We start from the raw sequence: 18,882 nt of genomic DNA, 5'->3' as shown, positions 1-18,882 counted from the left end.
AAGATATCGCATGCAGCAGCAAAGATTGAAGAATCCACATGCCATAAATAAGACCTAGCGGCCAAATAAATAAATAAAAATTGGGGAAAGATACAATCTCCCCAAAAGGAGTCAAATCCCCAAAATATGATAAAATCTTGGGTTAGACCATAGCTCTTCTTGAACCTCTGCTTCCTCATCTCTAAAATGAAGATTCACATTAGAAGATCCCTGAAATCCCTCCAACTCTGAGATGCTATAGATGAGTTTTCTCACATGTGACTTCAGAGCTATGCTGTTAACACTAAACCCATTCAGAAAGATTTCCAGAATCTTACCTCTTCATAGATAGTTTTATTGAAGGACGGGCTGTGGTTCGCCTTCTTGGATCCAGTCTGGAATTTCAGAGGGGAAAGAGTGCTTAACTTCAAGTTAAGAAATGTCTTACTTTTAACTGGTCTGAGGTCCCAAAGGAGACTCAGAACCCAGAAAGTGCCTGAAGTTTTCTCACCCAGAAGTGTCTAGAATTTTCTACCCGAGAGTAAACAATGGTGTTCATGGTTTCCAAAGAAGACACAATACACAGTTTCCTATGACATGATATTTCTGAACCAAAGTCAAAGTTTAGTAGCCCACACTCACATACCCCTGAAATCCACACATATACATATTCCCAGCACCCACACAGACACACACCCTTCAGACAAATCTAATTCAAATACTGCCTCAAACTGTGTATCTTTTCAACACATAACATACATACACACGGTTAGCATAAACAATTTTGCCACACAGTTAAGTACCAGTCCTAGCACATACCCTGAACACGGTGAAACACTGAAGACATGGGAACTCAGAAGCTTTCTCAGTAGTATACAGAGCTTTCAAAACCTAATACCAAAGCATATGATCACGGTGTCTGTGATTATATGTTCATAAACTACAGTGTATAATTTAAATATGGGCTTCCCTCATGGTTCAGCAGTGAAGAACCGCCTGCCAATGCAGGAGATGAGGATTTGATCCCTGGATTGGGAAGATCCCCTGGAGAAGAAAATGGCAACCCACTCCAGTATTCTTGCCTGATAAATCCCATGGACAGATGAGCCTGGTGGGCTACAGCTCATGGGGTCACAAAAGATTCAGACATGATTTAACAACAAAACAACAACAACATAATTTAAATATAAATATCTCTCATGGAATCTGGGCTTCCCAGGTGGCACTAGTGGTAGAGAACCTGCCTCCCAATACAGGAGACATTAGAGATGCAGGTTCAGTCCCTGGGTCGAGAAGATCCCTTGAAGGAGGGCACGGCAACCCACTCCAGTATTTTTGCCTAGAGAATCCCATGGTCAGAGGACCCTATAGTCCATAGGGTTGCAGAGTCAGACAGGCCTGAAACAACTTAGTACACCTGCATGGTAGAATCCAAGTTGACTTAATGACTTATTAGAAGGGGAGTGAATGAAAAATCTAAAAATCTTCCCAAAGCTCTCCTCCATTTGACACAAACACAGTATCCTTGACCCATATGAGTGCAACACTTACACAGTTTGGCAGATTCCCAACTTCCAGACTATAGTGGCAAGGTTTTGGCTTCATACTGTGACTCCAGCCTTGGAATTAACATTCTGCCCACCCCCTCTCTTCCAAGGTAGAAATATGACCAGGGACATTAAGACGTCCTACTTTGTGGTCCCAGGCACAGGTAACAGCCATGAGCTCAGCTTGGAGCAGGTTCCAAGGGGACTGTGATGGGTTACCTCAGTCTAGAGACCACTGCCAGCAGGTGACTGGCCAGAACCTTCATTTGATTCTCTAAGAGGTAACACTGTGTCCCTCTTAGTCCAGTCTACTCCTCCAGCTGTAGATTATATGCCCGTGCCTTGAAAACCTCTCCAGGATCTCTCACCATGGCCTCAGCTGGTCCGATGAGAACTCTGTGGGCCTTCTGCACAAAGCGCCTCCTTTCTGTCTTTGATGGTCCACTGCCTGTCACAGAAACTCACAGAAAATCCAACTCTCTTCCTAATCTCAGAACTGTTCTTTTTCTCCAGATGGAACCAGAAAGGCATTTCTAGTTGATCCATTAACACTTAAACAGTCATTTCACACAAGCTACTCAGATACACACAGTGGAAGACAACTCACTTAGAAGTACACCCATGCAGATGCACAACACACCCTCTGCAAACACATACCTGCATATGCATGGACAAAATACATATCTGTATAAACAGCAGCCCATAGAGAAGACTTACCTTCCAGGAAGCCTGTACTAATGAATACAGTGTATTTGCATTATCTTGTGATGTGGAAGCAGAAGGCTAAAGAGAACAGAAACAAAGCCATTTCAGAAGCATATATCCAGCACAATCCTAGGGAGACAGGCATCTATCTCTTCCATTCCTCACCCTCAGTCTTCCCCAGATAGAAGCTCAAGATGTTAGTGAAAAGAACCCTAGACTAGTTGGGAGGTCAGACAACCTGAATGCTAGTCCTGCTTTGTCATTAAAGATAGCTGTTAGTTGCTGAGTGCTTACTCTGTATATGTATCCTCCCCTAACCCTTATAACACTCCTACAAAATTAGAATGATCATAATTTGCCCCATTCTACAGATGATACTCCAAAAGGGTAAATAGCCCAAGTCAAAGAGTGTGCTCACAATAGAAGCAGAATTTAAACCTCAGACTTTCAAGATTCTCTCTCCAACACCTCAATAGCTCCCTCTGACATCATGCCTTCCCTCTCTGGATTGGAACCAGGTGTTCTCAAAGGCAGGTAACCACCCTCTTTTTGCTCAGAGGAGAAATCTCATTCTCACCAGCATCTCAGTCTGAGAGGAGCTCTTCCCTTGCATTTATTTAAATTCCTCTTGTTATAATTCAGAGTGGTTTAAGCCAGAAATTGTCCTTACATCTCTCTTTGACACACTCTGACCCACTATCAGCAAATCACATCATCTTAAGGGGAACAAGATAAAGCAACACCCAGCTTGGGAATTCCAGAGTGGCTCTGAGTGGTTGGGTGCCTCCCTCCCTTCTTTCCTCTTTCTCTTCCATTTCTCTCCTCTCTTCCTCTCCCTGCATTGCCTCTCCTTGTCCTCTTCCCCTTCCGTTTCTTCTCTTCCTTCTTTTCTTGATCTTCCTCTGAAGCTTACCACCATTCCCTAAGAGTTTCCTTTGCCCTGCAGCCTAGCCACAAAGCTAAAGAGTTTGTTGCTTGAAGTCTTAGCTTAAAAAAAAAAAAAAAAAAAAAAAGTCATTTCTATCAGAAATTTTCATCACTGGCCACCAGGAGACAGCATTTCTTTGGAAAAAGATGCCCCAACCTGGGTTATCAATAGTCATTTTAGCCGTCAATATTAGAGGTTGCTTTTGTAGTCTATGAGCAAAGTCCTACAATCCCAAAATGTTAAAGATGAAGTAGGCAGAGGTAGAGAGAAAACTCAAAAATCATTTGGCTCAGGTTTGTCACAGCAGAGCTATGTGGCCTTGAACACATTTAGTTAAACTTTGAGTCTGTTTCCTCATCTACAAAATGAGTTTTCTATTAGACCTATTTCATGAGGTTGTTTTATGAGATTCAATAAGAAAATGGCATGTTAAGTGCTTAGTAAATGTTATTATTGAGTCATAATTAGATAAAAGAACAGCACAGCTGCATTCTCTCCTGAAAACAGGTATAGTTAAGGGCGAGAATAAAAAGTACAAAGTCCCCAATTACAGGGGGCATCAGGAAGAGAAAACAGAAGTTGAGTCCCCTGACAAGTTTCCTCCTCCCACTGGACCACCCTTGCTACCAAGCATGGAAGAGAAAAGGATGTCTGTGTCAGACTTTCCAGCCCTGTTCAGCTGTCAAGACATTCCAGTACCGCACTCATCTATACAAACACTGTAATGCAACAGAGGCCAAGCTGTCTTCCAGACTCCAGGAGCACCAAGGTCTTACTTTGCCACTCAAGGGTGTGAGTTTCTAGGGGGGCATTAGAAATCCCCATGGGCAGGCATGGAGTGGATTCTAGAAACCAGAGCAGTACCTGGGACTGGATCGTGGAGTAGATGGTTTTCCCTTCTCCAGGGGGTTTCTGCTCCTGCACAAAAGATAGTAAAGGGACATATGGTGACGTGAGCAGACAGCCGTGTCTGTCTGGATGTGAATTGACTGGGGAGAAACAGGATAAGTAAAGGGGCTCCGGGGAGTGTGGGAAGGACGTGGTCCTCGCACATCTCAGGATGGGGACAGATGCTCACCATGCATCAGTGTCAGGAGTGAGAAACCATGCAGTGTTTCCACCATGACTGCAGGAGTCACCATGCAGTGTCAGGAGTGAGAAACCACCCAGATGTGAAAGAATTGAATCAAGTGACCCTGCCCAAGGGAGTTTCCTGTAACTTGCTTTACTTTGGTAGCTTAGAAACTTGCCTTTGCAGACTTTCTGATTAAATTTGCAATATAACTATTGACAATGGGCTGAGTTTTGGGTAGGGCTCTAATCTGAGCCTCACCTATTAAGAAGGGGCTTCCCTGGGGGCTCAGACAATAAGGAATCTGCCTACAATGCAGGAGACCTGGGTTTGATCCCTGGGTCGGGAAGATCCCTTAGAGAAGAAAACGGCAACCCACTCCAAAGGACACAAATTTGGGGACCCTAACTGTTGCAAATCCCCCTCTCTAGACCCAGCTTTGGTGGCCAGCTTGCCCTTGGCCTCAATCCAGCCCCCTGTGCAGCTGTGGTGCTGAGTGGAGCCCTGGCCAAGGCCCGGGGCAGGGAGCACACTCCCTTCCGGCTTCCCTCTAAAGTCCTGCCCCACAGGAGATTGGGGCTTGCGGCCTTTCATGATGCCCTGAGTACATACTGCCAGGTTTGGCTCTGAGGGGGAGTCCATGGAGCCCACTGCAGTCCATGAGACAAGGAACAAGCTGAACTCCCCAGAAGCAGGAAGGTGCTGAGAGAAGCAGAGAAACATCAGCCATCCTCGGAGGCTAGATTCATGCACATTTGGCAAGAAACAGAAGTTTATGCTTTTCTCTTCTGCCCAGACCTGACTGAAGTATCTCCAGAAAGGTCAAAGCCCGGACCACATGAAGCTTGCGATATAAGCCTTCAAGCAGAACCTTGGGGGCACTAGGGACAGGCCATGGAGAGATGGGGCCACAGACGGAGGAAGACCTGAGTCAGAAGCAGAGTAACAGACTTCAATCCCCAACAGGTCTCTTTCACTCTAAATAGTTTCTTTCCCCTGTGTTCTCCTTTTACCTGATTTAAAATCGTCTTTCTTCTGCTTGGGAGGAAAGGCTATTTTTACTGAGCATTTGGGCATCGGTGACTGTTGGAAGATGCACTTGCTCCCAGGAACTTGTACCAGCATCCAGTAGTGATGGGAGAAACAAAGTCTCCTGCCATTTTTCATGCCCCATTACTCCAAGGAAAGAGGCCAGGGGAGCTGCTCTAGTTCCAAATGCCCTAATTCCAAAGCCTAGACCTTTAGGAAGCTGTGAGGCCTCACAGGGCCTCACACTGGTCACCAAGAGCAGTCCCACTGCTGTGACTTCCTCCTGAAGGGAAGCATCAGGAATGGGAGTGGGAAGAGGCCCTTCCTCCCTACACCCATCATCCTTCTCTCCTGGCATTTCAGCTGGGCGCTGCCTTTCCCCAAGGCCTGTCTCCACACTCTGCCCTTCTCAGGGGCAGTGCAGTCCCCTGCAGTTTCCTCCTCTCTGACATCCCTGGACTACAGATGGAGTTGGCCACAACCCGCAGATACTGACTGGCCTGGGAGGTTCCCAGAGGAACTAACCTTTGTCCTAACCTGATTACTCTCTAGCACCTCAGCCAGACTCAGGCATCTTCTTCCAAAAATACCATGAGCATAGATCACAGAGCCAGCTATGAAACTGCTGTGCTTTGGCTAGTCAGGCTGGCATCCTTCCCAGCCAGGGCAATGATTAAAGGACCCACAAAAGTAAACTCGGATTTGCAAGGACCTGAGAATTTGTGGTCAGACACAAAATGCAAGCAGGTTGGACTCTTCCTGGAGCTTAGCCTGGCTGGTGAGACCAGGCAGAAATGAGGATACCAGGGCACCATCCCTTCCCAGCAGGTACAATTCTGCATCGATTCCCTTCTGCTTCCTTTGTCTTCTCTGCCTGCTTATTTTCCTCTTCTCCCCCATGTCCAGAGCCAAGAGGCTAATGGAGAAAAGATATGTGGGGAGGACTGAGGACAATTGTATGGTCCTCACTCTCCCCCTGCCCAGATTGGCCATCCTCCAAAGAATATCTCTCAGACTAGCTGAGAAAAATCCCAGCCCCTAGCATGTCGTACTTGATTCCTCCTGGTTCGCATGTTGTTGACATCTTCATAGATTGTCAGAACTTCTGGGGTTGTCCCTGTTAGAGGAGGGAAGCAAAGAAAAGAGCTGCAGAGATCTCCAGAGGATGTTCCATCCAGGCTTCCACTTCTGGCAGTCCCACCTCCATCCCATATGAATTAGACCTTGAGGAAAGTTCTAGAAAGGAGGCAGGTTACTGTTCTTCCCGGATACCTGAAAAGCACAGCGGCAGCAACCTCGCCTGACATACCTGTTCTATCAGGCCAGGCAGACTGCAGGCAAATTTGCACGTTGGGGAACAGGCTGTAGGCATCCAGCAGCAACCCCAGAGGGCAAGAACAGAAAGAGGCCCAGCGGCCACTGCCACTCACCCGCCAACCATACACACACACACACACACACACACGCGCGCGCCACTCTACGCCCCCAAGGAAAGTGTGTACTGGGCGCCCAGGCACATGCCACTGGGGATGTCAAATCAGGCGACCTCTCTAGGGACTTGCACTTACGTGACTGCTTCCTCTTCCTCCGCACACAGAGGTAGATGAGGGTGCCCAGGAACAGTGCCACGAGGAGAATCATGACGCTCACCAAGATGAACAGGAAGGTGACGTCTGAGGGGTATGGAAGACATGAGCCTTGAATGCAAAGCCCTCTCTCCTCTCCCTTCGCATCTGTCTGCTGTGGAATCTGTTTCAGAACCACACTTCCCTCTCAGGTGGCTGGTCTCCGCCCACCCTGTGAATTCACCATCAAAGTCATCCCCCTGCTCATTTGGGCGACCTCCCTTGAGTGATGCTAAGATCATGGGTATTAGTATCTCACAGACCTGGCTCCATTCTAATTCTATAGACTCTGTGCTCTTGGATAATGTCCTTAAGCTCTCTGAGCCTGTTTTCTCACTTAGATAAAGGAGATAATGTTATCTATACATGGAGGTTAATTATGACTTTAATATATGTAAAACATCTGGCACAGCAAATGCTACATCCATTCATGCTTTTGTTTTTAACTCAACAAACATTTGTTGGACACCTACTATGTGCCAGGCAAATCTTCCACTTCACCTTCTGTTATTCCTGCCTTCACTGCTCTTCTTCATTCAAACTTTAACATTTGTGTCACAAATGTAGCCTGATACATAACTGAACCAACAGGAGGAAAAGGGAAATGAATTCATGTTCCGGGTGCCAGCTGATTAGGCTCTTTACAAACATTACCTTAATCTTAGCAGCACTCCTGTGAGATACTTATTATTATCATTCCTAGTTTACTCAAAAGAAAAACTGAGCTTCAGATATGTAATGAATCAGCTTGAGATCAGAGAGCTAGTGGATGATGAAGCCATGGCTGTCATGAACAAATCTCCAGTGTCCTTGTCACTCCACATTCCTTCAGCTTGTTTCTTTTTTGCTCACAAGTGTTTAGTTTGCTGCTATATTTGGATAGAAGTTCCTTGAGGATGAGGACAGCAGGTATTTTCCTGTATCCACTATGCTGATACCTATGCTGATGGCACATTAAATCTTTGTTTATATAACGAAAAGTGGTGTAAACTTAACTCAGAAAAAAAAAAGAAAAAAAAAACTTAACTCAGGTTAACTCTTAGAATGAGCATAAGCAAAAAAAAGAAAAAAACAAGAACTCTTCTAAGTATCCCCAAGATGATCCTGATGACCACATGACCAGAGTTCAGTATACAGCATAGTTACCTCTTGGGAAACTATATGGCTTGTGGGAGTTATCCCTCAGGAGGAAGAAGGAGGTCTTCATCAGTCTCTCAGAAAAAGAATGTAATGATCAGCACCCACATCAGGGCAGTGACTCATCAAACAACTAAGCATTCCCTATACGAAGGAGAAACTCACATCTCCCGGAAAGAAGTTCTTTATGGGGATAAAATTCTTCCCCGACCAAGACAGCCCTGGTTTTACAGGGGCTGCATGCCTAGAGGCCACGGCTTACCTGGGCAAGGGCTGCAAAGCTCCGTGGGAGTCAGTCAGGGGATTTACAATGAGCCTGGCTGTAGGGCTCCACACCTTCAGCCCCTCTTACAGCCCACAGTGCTCCACTTACCTTGGTGGTCACTCTGGCAGCCCTGTGTTAGTTGGAGGCTCTGGTTTGCCCAACTGACTGGATTGCTGACGTTGCAGGTATATAAGTGCAAACCATTGACATCAACCCACTGCACCAGTTCCGTGAGGTTCCCACGGGTCTGTATCAGCTCAGTCCCTCTATACCAAGCATAGCTCACGTCACCACCTCTGGCAACTGAGCAGGACAGAGTCACTCGACAAAAGTCCCCATCCAGGACCTTCCGCTTCTCCACCAGGTGGGGCCTCTCAACACGATCTAGAAGCAGAGATTCTGATCAGAAAGATGCTGGAAATACAAGCCCTGCGAGAGTTAGAGGGAAAAGATGAGCTGTCCTGAAGACTCACCAAATATAGAAACCTGGAACTTGTGTGTCCAAACATTCCCAGAGTGATTGGTGACCTCCAGAGTGTAGAGGCCACTGTCCTGTGGCTGAGCTGCCTTGATGAGAAGAGTGAAGTCTTTGCTTATAACATTGAATCTTTGGTTGAAATGATTTAAAGTCAGATTCAAAGTTCCCCTTACTTCGGTCCAGCCAGAATCATTCTTCCAATACCATATGAAATATTTACTTGAATCTAAGGATGAGATCATCTTCCATTTAACAGAGTATATCTTTGTTTGTAAGCTGGGGGTGCGTAACCAGACAGGCTCTCCTGAGATTCCAACCACATTATGAGCAGAACCTAGGAATTACAGGAAAGAGAACCCATGCTGGAGCTGGAAGGAAGGGTATCAAGCCTGAGCAATGTGGGTTGTTGGATGTGACCTCCCTTAAACCAAGAGGGTGGAAATGCACATGAAGAGCCCTGAGTCTAAGAAAACCTGAAAGCCTATCTCCCTTATCTGCCTCCCCTACCCCATGCCCTCATCTGAAGAGCCCACAAAACAGTAATAACAGTGAAAATCTCTTGAGTACTTATTATGGTACAGGAAGATCTTAAACACTTTACATATTTTTACTTTTTCACTTTACAATGACTCGAAAAAAGTCTTATTCACATTTTAGAGATGAGGAAACTGAGTTAGAAAGAACTTAATAGTAATTGGACCAAGTTACACAGAGAAAGATGAATCTAAAATCCAGTCAATGTGGCTTTAGAGGACAAATCCTTAACAAGTATGTTTTAAATATTGTATATGAAGTCACTCTTTCCCTGTAGTACTGAGGTAAGTAATGTGGCCAGCAGTGACTACTGGAAATTCTTTTTATCTTTTAATTTTTAGTTAATTGGAGGATAACTGCTTTACAATACTGTGTTGGTTTCTGCCATGTATCAACATGTATCAGTCACAGGTATACATCTATGACCCTTCCTCTTGAACCTCCTTCCCATCTCCAATCCCGTCTCACCTCTCTACATTGTTACGGAGCACCTGGTTTGAGATCCTTGTGTCACACAGCAAATTCCCACAATCTATTTTATGTATGGTAATGTATATGTTTTAATGTTACTCCTTCAATTCATCTCCCTCTCCTTCCCCCACTGTGTCTGCAAGTCTGTTCTCTATGTCTGCACCTCCATTAATGCCCTGCAAATAGGTTCATCAGTTTCATCTTTCTAGATTTCATATACATGGGTTAACATGTGTTATTCACTTTCTGACCTACTTAACTCTGTATAATAGGCTCTAGGTTCATTAGCATTGACTCAGATGTGTTCTTTTTTATGGCTAATATTCCATTGTATATATGCACCACAGCTTCTTTACCCATTTATCTGTTGATGGACATCTAGGTTGCTCCCATGTCCTAGCTACTGTAAATAGTGCTGCAGTGAATATGTGTACATGTGTCTTTTTCAATTATGGTTTCATATGACCAGACCCAGTAAGTTTAACTCCCCAAGCTGAACTCATGGCTCCCTCATCTGTGCTCCCATAGAACCAGAACTAGATTCATAATCCTTTCTTGTAGTACTTGAAGTGTTCATTTTAGAACTGTGATCATCATTCATTAAGGTTTGCCAGTTTTTTAGTTACCAGAAATTATCCACAGGATTGTTCCATAGAAAACAAATCAAGAGAGAAAAATAAAACTATACTACCAAAGCATATCCCAAAGGACATCCCTCCCAAAGGACAAAGAAGGGGGCTAATGACCAAGGGAGTGTGACATAGAGCTGATTGTCATTGCCTATGCTAGAGCACCCCACTGCAATCAATGTAAACAAGTGGAAATTCCTGTGGCCATTTTTGTAGGGGGAGCTATGTAGCAAGGCCCAGTGGATGCAGGGACAGGTAGATGCCTGTCTGAGTGGGTTGAAAAGTGTCAGGGAGAATCTGGAGGAGAGAAGATGGAGGTAGTTATACAAACATATTTTTTCAAATGGAGAACATTGAGAATAAAGCAATGGACAGAGATTTCTAGATGTCCACATTCATTATAAATATTCACTCCTAACCATGCATTCACACTGGCATTTTCTCAAGAGACTAAGTAAATAATTAAAGGACTTGCAATTACTATTTGGTGAATATAATATGTTTCTCTGATTTGACACTCCTAAAAGTAAAACACATGGAGTTCCTATTCATATTCCTGCGACTTGAATTGGCTCTGCTCATTACCAGAGCAAAAGCAGAGACTATGCTATACATCTCTGTGACTTTGAGATCCTGACACTATCTAAAGATCTTGAGAACAAAGGTGAACAATAAAAACAATTGCTAAACCTACAAAAAGGACATGCACTGTACTCACCAATTATGTAGCCTTTACTGAGTCCCTACTGTACCCAGGGCCCTAAAAAGCCAGAGCCTCTTCATGAATAAGATGATTCTTGATGCCAGAGAATTTATGATCTGGAAATAGAACATGCTTTCATTCTGCAGCATACACTTCAACATTGAGATAAATAATCATCTAAGCAATTCTAATTCCAATAATGGAAGACCAGATTAAGACATGCAGTCAATGCTTCCACTGAAAATAGCTAGAAAAATAGGCAAAGTATAAAAATATGTTGTTAACAGCATCAGAGAACTAATAAAGTCATATAAAGTTATAGGTCCAAGATCTGTAAGAAGGAAATTCAGAGAAGTGAGACCAGCATTATTGACTCCTGCTTCTTAGAGGCATCTTCTGAGTCCATAAAAAGCAGCTGAAAAGCTGAGAACCTAAAAAAGAAAAGAAAATCTGAGAAGCTGAGCAGAGTTTACAGTAAACTCAAGGATCTAAAAGAACATGGAGTTCAGGAACATCTTGATAGGAAGTTGGTACACCTAAAATTCATCATATTTGGGGTTGGTACCACAAAGAGGTACATGGTAAAAGTAAGGGTGAATAAGGAATAGGCCAGCTCCTATAGAGATTAAACCCCAATTTTGAATAATCTCAACCCTGGATTGTATTAACATTATAAAAAAATCTCCAGTATTTCTAATCTAGCTGCCTATACTAGAAACAAATATAAATTATTCCTGTAGGAAAATAACAAAAGCCAGCACATTAAATATTTCTACAATTTTTTGTACAACAACGTCCAAAATGAAATTAAAAATAAACAGACATAAGAAGAAGAAACATGTCCATAAACCAAGAGAACTAAGCCAAAGGGACATTTAGATAATAATGTTATAAATCATAAGCTTTAAAATAATTTTGTTTAACATGTTTAAGGAAATAAAATATGCTTGAGAATTATAGCAAAGAACAAGTGTGATAGAAAGCAGAAGTGTCCATGCTGTCTGCAATGTGACTTTGTAGCTCCTTCCATCATCAAGAGATAGAGTTCACTTTCCCATCTCTTGTAACCAGGCTGGCCTTCTGAAGAGAATGCCAATAGGTTCTGTTAGTTCTAAGCCTATATCTGCAGAGGCATTGCACATGCCTCTTGGAATGTGCCTTTACATATTCTCTTGAAACCTGTCTAGCTGACATATAAAGAAGACTCAGATAGCCTTCCAGAGGGTGAGAGCTCACCTGGGGCAAGCTAAGGCCATCTTAGATCAGCCATCCCCAGCCAATCTGGCAGGTGACCATATCTGCATAAATAGTGCAAGCTGAAATGAAAAGAATAACTCCATTGACCCCTGCCCAAATTGCCAACTAGTGGAATCATTGACTAAATAAGTGGTGGTTGTTTTAAACTACTAAGATAGGAGGTGCTTCATTGTGCAGCAATAATTACCAGAAAAAATGGAATTTTTTAGGTTCTATTAGTTCTAAGCCTAGATCTGAGAGCGAAATGAAAATGAGCCAACTCATTAGAAAAGACACTGATGCTAGGAAATATTGAAGACAGGAGGAGAAGGGGACGACAGAGGACAAGATGGTTGGATGGCATCACTGACTCAATTGACATGAGTCTGAGCAAGCTCTGGGAGATAGTGAAGGACAGGGAAGCCTGGCATGCTGCAGTCCATGGGGTTACAAAGAGTTGGACATGACTGAGTAACTGAACAACAGCAAAAATGAAAATTGTAGAAATAAAACATAAAATAACTGAAAAATTAACTCAATTGAGAACTTTTATGATTACAACAGTATGAAACTGTTTGAAACTGTTGAAACAGTATGAAATCTGTTTCTTTTTTCGCAGAAAGAGAAGTGAGAAAAGAACAAACATATGGAGACTAAACAACATGCTCCTAAAAAACCAATGGGTCAGCAATGAAATAAAAAAAGAAACCAGAAAAAGCCTGTAGATAAATGAAAATGAAAACACAGTCTTAGACTATGTTTTATAACATAGATTATAACAAAGATTATAACCTCATGAGATTACCTTATGAGTTATCAAAGATAATGGTATCATAACCTTATGAGTTAACAAACATAACCTTATGAGATGCAGCAAAAGCAGTTCTAAGAGGCAAGCTCATAGCAATATAGGCCCACCTCAAAAAATAAGAAAAATCTCAAACAAGCTACCTATAGCCTAAAAGAATTAGAAAAAGAAAAATAAACAAAACCCAAAGTCAGCATAAGGAAGAAAATAATGAAAATCAGAGACAAAATAGAGATTAAAAAACAATAGAAAAGATCAATAAGTCCAAGAGTTAATTTTCTGAAAGGTGAACAAAATCAACAAACCTCTAGCCAGGTTCACCAAAAGAAAAGAGAGAGGATCCAAAAAACAAAATAAGAAATGTAAGAGAAGACATTTTAACCACTAAAACCACAAAAAAACATTCATTGCTAGGGAGAGTCCAAATTGGCACAATCACTTTGGAAAACCGACAATATCTTTTAAAACTAAAGTTACATATGCCCTATGGCCCACAAGAGAATTTCTTGTGAATATTCAAGAAAATGTATACAAGAAAGCTCATAATGGCTTTATTCATAATAATTCAAGAACGGGGAAAATCCCAAATACCAGTTATCATTAGCTGAGTAAATAAATCATGTTATATTCATATGATGGAAAATTACACAGCAATGAAAAAGAATAAATTACTTTACAAGCAAAAATGTGGATGGGTATTATCAACATGGTAATTAATAAAGAAATGTTTTACTTCTTGAGATGGGTAGTGGCTACATGTGTGTGTGTGTGTATATATATATATATATATATATATATATATATATATATATATATAAAAGTTCATCTACATGTAAAAGAATGAAATTAGAATACTCCCTAAAACCATACATAAGAATAAACTCAAAATGGATTAAAGACCTAAATGTAAGGCCAGACACTATAAAACTCAGAGGATAATATAGGCAGAACACTCTCTGACATAAATCTCAGCAAGATCTTTTTTTACCCACCACTTAAAGTAATGACTATATAAAATAAAAATAAATGAGACCCATCCAAACTTAAAAACTTTTGCACTCCTCAGGATGGGATAAAATATTTGCAAATGAAGCAACTGACAAGGGATTAAATTCCAAAACATTAAAACACTGTTTAATATTTAAAAAATCCAATCAGTAATCAATAACGGGTGGAAGACCTAAATAGACATTTCTCCAAAGAAAACATACAGATGGACAATAAACACATGAAAAGATGCTCAACATCATTAATTATTAGAGAAACACAAATCAAAACTATAATGAGTTACCACCTCACACTGGTCAGAATGGCCATCATCAAAATATCTACAAACAATAAATGCTGGAGAGGATGTGGAAAAGAGGGAATCCTCTTACACTGTTGGTGGGAATGTGGCTTGGTGTAGTCACTATGAAGAATGGCATGGAGGTCCTTAGTAGAGCTACCACATGACCCAGCAATTCCACTTCTGTGCATATACCTGAGTAAACAATAATTCCAAAAGGTACATGCACCCAATGTTTATTGAAGCACTATTTATTTTTTTCTGTTTATTTTTATTAATTGGAGGCTAATTACTTTACAATATTGTAGTGGGTTTTGCCATACATTGACATGAATCAGCCATGGATTTACATGTGTTCCCCATCCTGAACCCCCCTCCCACCTCCCTCCCCATCCCATCCCTCTGGGTCATCCCAGTGCACCAGCCCCGAGCACTTGTCTCATGCATCCAACCTGGACTGCCGATCTGCTTCACACTTGATAATATACATGTTTCGATGCTGTTCTCTCAGATCATCCCACCCTCGCCTTCTCCCATAGAGCCCAAAAGTCTGTTCTATACATCTGTGTCTCTTTTGCTGTCTTGCTTATAGGGTTATCATTACCATCTTTCTAAATTCCATGTATATGCATTAGTATACTGTATTGGTGTTTATCCTCCTGGCTTACTTCACTCTGTATAATGGGCTCCAGTTTCATCCATCTCATTAGAACTGATTCAAATGTACTCTTTTTAATGGCTGAGTAGTATTCTATTGTGTATATGTACCACAGCTTTCTTATCCATTCGTCTGCTGATGGGCATCTAGGTTGCTTCCATGTCCTGGCTATTATAAACAGTGCTGTGATGAACATTGGGGTGCACGTGTCTCTTTCAGATCTGGTTTCTTCGGTGTGTATGCCCAGCAGTGGGATTGCTTGGCCATATGGCAGTTCTATTTCCAGCTTTTTAAAAAATCTCCACACTGTTCTCCATAGCAGCTGTACTAGTTTGCATTCCCACCAACAGTGTAAGAGGGTTCCCTTTTCTCCACACCCTCTCCAGCATTTATTGCTTGTAGACTTTTGGATAGCAGTCATTCTGACTGGTGTGTAATGGTACCTCATTGAGGTTTTGATTTGCATTTCTCTGATAATGAGTGATGTTGAACATTTTTTCATATGTTTGTTAGCCATCTGTATGTCTTCCTTGGAGAAATGTCTGTTTAGATCTTTGGCCCATTTTTTGATTGGGTCATTTATTTTTCTGGAATTGAGCGGCAGGAGTTGCTTGTATATTTTTGAGATTAACCCTTTGTCTGTTTCTTCATTTGCTATTATGTTCTTCCATTCTGAAGGCTGTCTTTTCACCTTGCTTATAGTTTCCTTTGTTGTGCAAAAGCTTTTAAGTTTCATTAGGTCCCATTTGTTTATTTTTGCTTTTATTTCCAATATTCTGGGAGGTGGGTCATTGAGGATCCTGCTGTGATTTATGTCGGAGAGTGATTTGCCTACATTCTCCTCTAGGAGTTTTATAGTTTCTTGTTTTACATTTAGATCCTTAATCCGTTTTTAGTTTATTTTTGTGTATGGTGTTAGAAAGAGTTCTAGCTTCATTCTTTGACAAGTGGTTGACCAGTTTTCCCAGCACCACTTGTTTTTAAAGAGGTTGTCTTTTTTCCATTATATATTCTCACCTCCTTTGTTGAACATAAGGTGTCCATAGGTTCGTGGATTTATCTCTGGGCTTTCAATTCTGTTCCATTGATCTATATTTCTGTCTTTGTGCCAGTATCATACTGACTTGATGACTGTGGCTTTGTAGTATAGTCTGAAGTCAGGCAGGTTGATTCTTCCAGTTCCATTCTTCTTTCTCAAGATTGCTTTAGCTAGTCGAAGTTTTTTGTATTTCCATACAAATTGTGAAATTATTTGTTCTAGTTCTGTGAAGAATACCATTGGCAGCTTGATAGGGATTGCATTGAATCTATAGATTGCTTTGGGTAGTATAGCCATTTTCACAATATTGAGTCTTCCAATCCATGAACATGGTATATTTCTCCATCTATGTGTGTCCTCTTTGATTTCTTTCATCAGTGTTTTATAGTTTTCTATATATAGGTCTTTCGTTTCTTTAGGTAGATATACTCCTAAGTATTTTATTCCTTTTGTTGCAATGGTGAATGGTATTGTTTCCTTAATTTCTCTTTCTGTTTTCTCATTGTTAGTGTATAGGGATGCAAGGGATTTCTGTGTGTTAATTTTATATCCTGCAACTTTACTATATTCATTGATTAGCTCTAGCAATTTTCTGGTAGAGTCTTTAGGGTTTTCTATGTAGAGGATCATATCATCTGCAAACAGTGAGAGTTTCACTTCTTCTTTTCCTATCTGGGTTCCTTTTATTTCTTTTTCAGCTCTGATTGCTGTGGCCAAAACTTCCAAAACTATGTTGAGTAGTAGTGGTGAGAGTGGGCACCCTTGTCTAGTTCCTGATTTTAGGGGAAATGCTTTCAATTTTTCACCATTGAGGATAATGTTTGCTGTGGGTTTGTCATATATAGCTTTGATTATGTTGAGGTATGTTCCTTCTACTCCTGCTTTCTGGAGAGTTTTTATCATAAATGGATGTTGAATGTTGTCAAAGGCTTTTTCTGCATCTATTGAGATAATCATATGGTTTTTATCTTTCAATTTGTTAATGTGATGTATTACATTGATTGATTTGCCAATATTAAAGAATCCTTGCATTCCTGGGATAAAGCCCACTTGGTCATGATATATGATCTTTTTAATATGTTGTTGGATTCTGTTTGCTAGAATCTTTTTAAGCATTTTTGCATCTATGTTCAACAGTGATATTGGCCTGTAGTTTTCTTTTTTTGTGACATCTTTGTCTGGTTTTGGAATTAGGGTGATGGTGGCCTCATAGAACAAGTTTGGGAGTTTACCTTCTTCTGCAATTTTCTGGAAGAGTTTGAGTAAGATAGGTGTTAGCTCTTCTCTAAATTTTTGGTAGAATTCAGCTGTGAAGCCATCTGGTCCTGGGCTTTTGTTTGTTGGAAGAATTTCTGATTACAGTTTCAATTTCCATGAAGCACTATTTACAATAAGGTTATGGAAGCAAACTAAATGTCCATCAACAGAGGAATGGATAAAGAGGATGAGGCATGTATACACAATGCAGTATTACTCAGTCATAAAAAGGAATGAAATTGTGCCATTTGGACAGACAGCACAGATGTGGATGGACCTAGAGACTGTCATACAGAGTGAAGTAAGTTAGAAAGAAAAAAACAAATATCATATACTAACACACATACTAACACGTTTCCCACATATATGAAATCTAGGAAAATTACACAGATGAACCAATTTGCAAAGCAGAAAGAGACACAGACGAAGAGAATGAATGTATGGACACTACACAGGGAAAGGAAGGGAGGGATGAATTGGGAGATTAAGGTTGACATATACACACTATTGATATTATGTATAAAATAGACAATTAATGAGAGCTTGCTTTACCACACAGGGAGCTCCACTCAGTGCTCTGTGGTGACCAAACGGGAAGGAAATTTCAAAGGGGGTGGAGGGGTAAACATATCCTTATGGCTGATTCACTTTACTGCACAGCAGAAAATAGTATAACATTGTAATATAAATTTTTTAAAGTTCATCAAGCTGTTTGCTTAAACTTTCTGTATATTACTATAACTTATATTTTGATAAAATATAAAAAAGGAGTAGTTACTACCCCTCAGAGAGCTGTTTTGATCATTTAACTAAATAATATGTACTTTGATAAGAGCAAAGTGTGATATTGCCACTTGCGGAAACATTACCAGAGCAAGAGTGGAAAAATAGGAGATTTTTAAATCTCCTTTTAGCTAATTAATAGAAAATTCTTCCTGATACTTAACTCAAATGACAACCAGAAATCAGTGGATCAGAAGCTTTCACAGGTAAAACAGACTAGAAAGTAGGCTAGGTAAATTTATAGATTGATGAAGATTTCCTAAACCCATGTTCCAGGTACATCTATAAGAATCAGTGGGCTCCTTTGAGGCAATGAGAAGACTATTCACTCCTATATTCAACAAGTATTTATTGAATACTCTCTATGTGTCAGACATTGTTCTAGGGAAGATATGTTAATCTCAACACTCGATCTTTGGGGCCCGTTAGTTCCCTGTTGCAGGGGACAGGGGAGATGGCCTGTGAATCATAAGGATATGCAATATCACCCCTGGCCTCTGCCCTCTAGATGCCAGCACCCCTGCCCCAGTCATGACAACAACAACAAAATGTTTAGACATCTCCAATTGTCCCTTGGGGGCAAAACGGAGAACCACTGTTCAGGGGAGTTGAACTAGAAAAGTGAGCAAGAGAGACAAGACCCCTGCACTCGTGAAGCTTACACTTCAGTTGGGTTATGCACCATAAATAAGAGAAAAATGAAACAAGATC

General features: G+C 41.2%; 1 protein-coding gene across 1 annotated transcript in view; it reads right to left on the bottom strand.

Moving 5' to 3' along the window:
• Positions 1–18,882, bottom strand: part of CD244 (CD244 molecule) — a 35,961-nt gene that overhangs the window by 4,788 nt on the left and 12,291 nt on the right. The window contains exons 2-8 of the mRNA XM_065947445.1: positions 8,761–9,099; positions 8,396–8,671; positions 6,829–6,933; positions 6,313–6,377; positions 4,024–4,077; positions 2,244–2,309; positions 318–374 (exon numbers count right to left, since the gene is read on the bottom strand). Of these exons, the coding sequence (XP_065803517.1) occupies positions 318–374; positions 2,244–2,309; positions 4,024–4,077; positions 6,313–6,377; positions 6,829–6,933; positions 8,396–8,671; positions 8,761–9,099 (962 nt within the window). The remainder of the gene's footprint in view (positions 1–317; positions 375–2,243; positions 2,310–4,023; positions 4,078–6,312; positions 6,378–6,828; positions 6,934–8,395; positions 8,672–8,760; positions 9,100–18,882) is intronic.

The sequence above is a fragment of the Muntiacus reevesi genome, chromosome 1 (genome assembly GCF_963930625.1).
Source record: "Muntiacus reevesi chromosome 1, mMunRee1.1, whole genome shotgun sequence".
NCBI lineage: Eukaryota > Metazoa > Chordata > Mammalia > Artiodactyla > Cervidae > Muntiacus > Muntiacus reevesi.
This window is presented reverse-complemented; position numbering and strand designations above follow the sequence as displayed.